The following is a 6,182-nucleotide window of genomic DNA, read 5'->3' as shown; positions in this document are numbered from 1 at the left end:
GACAGCAAAATAAAATTCATTTGTCTTCATTTCATAGGTGATTGGTTATTGGAAAAGAATGGCGTTTTCTACAACTCTTCGTTGCTCATCTTCTCTATTATTTCGCCCTTCCAACGATTCAATCGCTTTGCCTCAATCCTCTTCTTCTTCACTCTCCTTTCGATCCTCACCCTCTCTTTTCAACCCCAAAAAATCCCTGTCCATTCGATCTGCTACACTTGAAGGTAATCCTTTTTTTATTTTATTTACGTATTTATGACTTTTGCCTCAACAGTTATTTTTTTTTTTAAATGAAGGGAGCTCTATTTGTTAGAAGCCAAAATTGTTTAGTATTTGATATTTGTTAGTTTATGTAAATAATATCTAAATTAGATTTGTAATTAAAATTATATAGGAATAGGTTTGTCTATTCATTCTGCTACACATAAATTGGGACTGAGGGAGTAGTTTAGTTAATTCATGTCTAGACTATTTATTTGAGTTTTGCAAAGTATACTCTATTTGAAGGATAAGTGAGGAAGCTTGTGGTGTGTTTATGGTTGGAGTTGAATTAGTTATAATCAGTTAAATTATGATATATGTGATTCGTATCGTCGATCTAGGGTTTAACGAGTAGTTGATTTATTGATTATAGTAAATACAACAACAACAATATACCCTAGTGTAATCCCACAAGTGGGGTCTGGGGAGGGTAAGTGTACGCAGATCTTACCCCTAAAGATAGATCCTCGGCACAACAACACATTACCAAAACAAGCTAGAAGGAAAAGAATAAGGACAATAAGTGATAAGATATACACAGCCAATGAAGCAACAAGTAACAATAATAACGAAGTTAAAGACACTATGCAAGTACTGGGTAGTAATAATACTACTAATAAAAAAGGAGAAGAGAAGACTAGCCCGCTATGCCTCCCACATAAAAGTGCTACAACATTTGGCTACTTACTAATCTTATACCGTAAACCTCGACCTCCAGACCTTTTAGGGTCATGTCCTCAGTAAGCTGGAGGTGTGCCATGTCCTGTTGAATCACCTCCCCCCAGTTCTTTTTCGACCCACCTCTACCTCTCCTAACACCCACTATGGCCAACCTCTCATAGCTCCTCACTAGTGCATCTGTGCTTCGGTTCTGCACATGCCGAAACCATCTTAGCCTAGCTTTTCTCATTTTGTCCTCCACGGATGCCACTCCCACCTTGCCCCGTATAACTTTGTTTGGAATTATATCCCTTCTAGTGTGCCCACACATCCATCTGAGCATCCTCATCTCTGCTACTTTCATATTGATTACAGTAAATATGAAGGATATAAGGTGTAATTCTTTGATTGATTTTGCATGAAGAAAGAACCTATGAAGTGCTGCTGAGCTTGTAGCATGTTTGGCCAAGCTTCCTAAATCTGCTTATTCTGAAAAGTATTTTTATCACAAGCGTTTTAAAAAAAGTAATTTTGGATAGTAGTAATTTGTATTTGACCAATCAAATTGAAAAACATTGCCAATTTGTGCTTGACCAAGGTTCCAGAAGTGCTTTCAGGGAGAAGCTGCTTTTTTCAGCTTTGTAAAACAACTTTTGTTACAAATCAAACACTTTTTTTTCCTTCCTAAAAGTTTGGTCAAACACCTTAACTCTCTAAAGCATTTATTAAAATAAGCACTTTTGGCTTCCACAGGCATGTGCTGCAATTTCTCCTTCATGCTTCTGGTCGCCAGAATGCGTTGTAAATTGGAATACCATCTCACCCTTGTACTGTCTGTTTTGTCCCAAAATAAGACTTGAAAATGATAGTTATTGTGTGAAAACTTGGATTTCGGACTTTGGCCTGACGGTTATATACTGGAATAGCTGAATTTGGGCAAGGTCAGTTTTTTCTCTTGCTTAGAGGTTATTTGGGATAGTAATTTCCCAGTTGGACTGTACATGATGACTCTTTTTGTCACTTGACCCATTACTAGTTAACAGAAACATTATCCTTTCGGAAAGAGATAAAACAATAATCTATGTTTGATAGTGTTTGGACATTTCAATGCGAATCTGTGCCTGTAAACTGTCTGGAATTCAGGAGAGACTGTTTGGCTGATTTTTGAGTTGAGTCTGCCTCAAAGGCTCAAACTTTGCAGCGAGCTTCTAGAATATGGGATTTGCTTTTGTTATTTTTAGAGGTGAAGAATACTAACTTTTGCATAACCTTTGGAAATAGATTAAAAAATGAGAATTTTAAATATTAAAATGTATAGATGAAAACTGAAAATAAAAGATATACAAAAACTGATTTAACTATCTAGTCAGAATAATACGTGTACATTATATGAGAAGTCTTTGGAAAAGTAACGGTTCAAGGTACATTGAGGAAGGTCCATTACCTGCTTCCAGATCAGCCAAACCTTTTGAATAGTATAGCGTATGTTTAAGAGAGTTTGAGTGCTTCACTTCAGAAAAGTGTATCAGGAAGATTCAGAATGCTTTTCATTTCACTTTCCATCATTTAAGAAGCTGTTTAAAGAAGGTTAAGTGCATTACCATTGGGAAGAAATTGATCAGCTCTGATCACCTTGTTTGAGTATAACTGCAGCCTCTTTTGACACAAGATGACCTTTGTAACTATTCCGAGATTACAACTATTATATAACTTGTAACTTTTGGCTCATTGTTCTACGTTGTAACATTGAAGTAGACATCAATTAAGTTTGTATCAGCGATGGTTTCATTAATCTGAAAATCCAAGTTTGCATGCCCTACTAAAATGCAGAGGAAACCATTCATCTTACTTCATGAAGGCAAAACCAATTAAAGGTGCAGTAAATTTTCCTAAGATTCTTTCATTGATTAGCTCTTTTTCTACCAAATATTATTCTTGATAGATGGTGGTGCGTCCACCTCGACTATTCCACCAGGTACCTACTACCTTCTGCCAACATAGGTATGGGGTAACTCTGTCTATCAAGGTTTAGGCAGTGTTATTAAAAGCGAAAAGTGCGAAAAAGCTCTAAGGTCAGCTGGGGCTTTAAGCGCAAAGCGGAAATAAAGCGTGGGCTTTAATGAAAAAAGGCGCAATGGTGAAAAAACACAAATATATATATATGTTTAGTCCAAGACCAATAATAATAAGCATGAACAACAAATAATATGGACAAAGAAATTGTAAAAACATTGCGATAAAATGAAATATCAATTATCTAGTGTCACCTCTTCAAGAGAGGCTCATTGTCAAGGAAAACTATGTCTAAGAGCCTTGTTGATGACACTGAAGCGCAAATAAAGCGAGGCGAAGCGCTCAACATGTTTTGAGCCTCGCTTCAGGGCTTAAGCGTGCCTTTGACAACACTGGGTTTAGGCAGATGGGAAGAAATCACCTAGAATTTTTGAGTCTGTTGGGATTTGAATCCTGGTCTCCTAGGGTTGCACCCACTTCATTGACCGCTAGGCCACATCCTTGGTCTAAGCTTTTAAGTTATATTATCTGCTTGAACTAGACTAGAATCTTACCTTATCAAAAAAAAAAAAAAAACTGCTTGAACTACAGTAGAATAAGATCCATGAACTTGTGAGGGAGATTTTGTATCGAGTTACCCACTTATCAAATAAAAATATTGTATCAATTACCTTGAGGAAGTCAATATACTCAACTTCTAAGCACGACATATTCTTGAGTGGTTCACTTCAAAAGCAAGGATATAGGATGTGATTTCAAATGTAACTGAATAAAAGTTGAAGAAGGAATGGTAAGTTTCAGCTTAGGCTAATATAATATTAATTCTATCCATGTTTCTGTTTGAAAGAAATAATTTCTAATATTTCATCCTAGAATACTGATACCTCTATCCCTTGATAATGTCCGACTATGCATGGAGTTTGAGAGATTGATTTGATTTAAATATTATATTTAGTGATAGTGAAAGTAAATATAAAGAAATAATTAAAAGTTAGCTTTGCAGAAAAACATCACAACATTTGAATATTTAAATGATATTGAAATTTTGAAGTTATAAACGTGGTATAGCATAATTTTATTTGTTGAATGGTGTGAAATGTCTTAAAATATCCCAAAATGGAAAGAGGTCTGAAATTTATTGTTGAGTGAAGAGTGTCCAAGCACCAAGCATCATCTTAGTGCTTTGCTGTTTATCTGTAATTTCTTTACTTACCAGTTGGAAAAAATAAATGTTACGCAAAGGCTGTATGATTTATGACAACGCGAGGGGGGATAACGGCAGTCTCATATTGATTTATAGATTTGTCCCTTTATGCTACGTCTTTCTTGCTAAGGATTTCAAACTTCTATTTAAATCATCAGAATGTAACTAGACTAGAATAACACCCATGAGGTCTGATAAAAGTAATGGGTCAAGGTACTGTGAGGAAGGTCCATAAACTATGCGAACTTTATAGTAGCATAGCATACTCTTATGTGTAATTTTTAGTGCTTCGCTTCAAAATCTTATCTGTGGAAGATTTGAACATTTATGTTTGTATTTTGCGAGACTTAAACAGGGTTATACTATTGTCCACTTCCTTATTACTCCATCTATATATTTCATGTGATTGTGTTTGTAGAGTCAAAAGTGATGTATTTTTTTTGATAACCGTGGTGTCTGGGTCAGCTTGCTCGCACCTCGACTAATTCTACGGATACCTACTACGTCCCACCAACGCAGGTACCCGATAACTCTGTCCACCAAGGTTTGGACAGATCGGAAAGATATTTACCTTGTTGTTTTTCCTCTGTTGGGATTTGAACCTGAAATCTCATGGTTCTCAACCCACTTCATTGACCACTAAATAGACATAAGTATTTTTAGTTGCATTTATTCTGATTAGTTGCTTGGGTTCTAATAAATGCAGCAGCACCTGCATCTGGAGGAGTAGCACCTGCAGTTTCCTTAACCGACAATGCATTGAAGCACTTGAGTAAGATGAGGAGCGAGCGGAATGAAGACTTGTGTCTTAGAATTGGCGTTAAACAAGGTGGATGCTCAGGCATGTCATACACGATGGAGTTTGAAAAGCGAGAAAATGCTAGACCAGATGATTCGATAATTGAATACAATGGGTTTGTTATTGGTACGTGTCAATTTTATCTATCATTTGTTAACATGCCAGTCTTGGTAACTTTTTCCATGAGAATGATGCACCTTCATGGATATTCAGCCTTCATAGTAGTTGATGAGATAAGTTAGTCGTGCTCATTAAATGAAAGGACAATAAGATAAGTGAAAAAAACATGGATTGGATGAGTGGTTGGCCTGATAGATTAAAGCTGTAATGGTTGCATTGGAACTTATACTTGATGACTACCATATATATGACAATGCAAGTACTTTTCAGGTTCAAATGAAAAACTCTCCCTAGCCTTGCGAAGAAACAGAGAGGGGAGATCACTGCTCCAATGAACTATAACTTTTGCATTAGAACATCTGTGAATTTCCGCTCCACTCTCAGGGATCTGACTATGCTTCTGATCACGAGACTTGTGTGCTATTTAACGTTTGCTTGATTATCTGATGCTGATTGCAGTAGAAAAATTACTTCTGTTTGCTCTTGTATGCTTCATCAGTCTACTAGACAATTTAGTTCACTTTCAGAATGGAAGGTTTCTTTAAGACCAATTATAATGGCCTTGATTCAGAGAGTTTGCCTTGTCAGTTTGTGTGACTTTTCACTCAATCAAGTGGTTGAGCTATTTATATTATTGGGTCCATGCAAGAGACTAGTATTATTTTGCTCTATATTTGTAGGTTATGCGTGCTACCTACTTGTGTTTGTTTCTTTTTCCATTGATTATTGGCTTTTATTTATGAAATTTTGATTTCATACTGTTTTTCGCAGTTTGTGATCCAAAAAGCCTTCTGTTCATCTTTGGAATGCAACTGGACTATAGCGATGCGTTGATAGGCGGGGGCTTCTCTTTCAAAAATCCAAATGCTACGCAAACTTGTGGTTGTGGCAAATCGTTTAATGCTGAGATGTAAAAGCATGTATTCATAGAAATTTAGTAGTATAACATTAACATACTAGTACACCAATGGTGGTTTGCTTGGACCATCGGATGTAGACAGTAATGAAGATTTTTTAAATCATATAATGTGCATAGGGTATGTAACTTTTAAATGTGCAACTGGAAATGCATTTTATTCTTCCTGCACAGAAGGCTAAACCTCTATGCCATGTCGATTTATGCTT

At 36.2% G+C, this 6,182-nt stretch overlaps 1 protein-coding gene across 3 annotated transcripts; it reads left to right on the top strand.

Moving 5' to 3' along the window:
• On the top strand, window positions 1-6,182 carry LOC132640485 (iron-sulfur assembly protein IscA, chloroplastic). Of its 3 annotated transcripts, none has more exons than XM_060357086.1 (3): window positions 1-224; window positions 4,845-5,063; window positions 5,328-5,901. In XM_060357086.1, exons 1-3 carry the CDS (start codon window positions 59-61, stop codon window positions 5,390-5,392), a joined length of 450 nt encoding a protein of 149 aa, XP_060213069.1. In that variant the 5' UTR covers window positions 1-58; the 3' UTR covers window positions 5,393-5,901. The 3 variants fall into 3 exon arrangements, with proteins under 3 accessions (XP_060213069.1, XP_060213068.1, XP_060213067.1); XM_060357085.1 differs by having other exon boundaries at window positions 2-224; window positions 4,848-5,063; window positions 5,829-6,182; XM_060357084.1 differs by having other exon boundaries at window positions 5-224; window positions 5,829-6,182.

This window comes from Lycium barbarum, chromosome 5, assembly GCF_019175385.1.
Source record: "Lycium barbarum isolate Lr01 chromosome 5, ASM1917538v2, whole genome shotgun sequence".
Classification (NCBI taxonomy): Eukaryota; Viridiplantae; Streptophyta; class Magnoliopsida; order Solanales; family Solanaceae; genus Lycium; species Lycium barbarum.
This window is presented reverse-complemented; position numbering and strand designations above follow the sequence as displayed.

Excerpts from the sequence above, each read along its gene's own strand:
- LOC132640485 (XM_060357084.1), top strand. The coding sequence starts at position 59 with ATGGCGTTTTCTACAACTCTTCGTTGCTCATCTTCTCTATTATTTCGC. Across the intron at positions 225-4,844 it reads TCGATCTGCTACACTTGAAG|CAGCACCTGCATCTGGAGGA; the intron begins GTAATCCTTTTT and ends TAATAAATGCAG. Across the intron at positions 5,064-5,828 it reads ATACAATGGGTTTGTTATTG|TTTGTGATCCAAAAAGCCTT; the intron begins GTACGTGTCAAT and ends TGTTTTTCGCAG.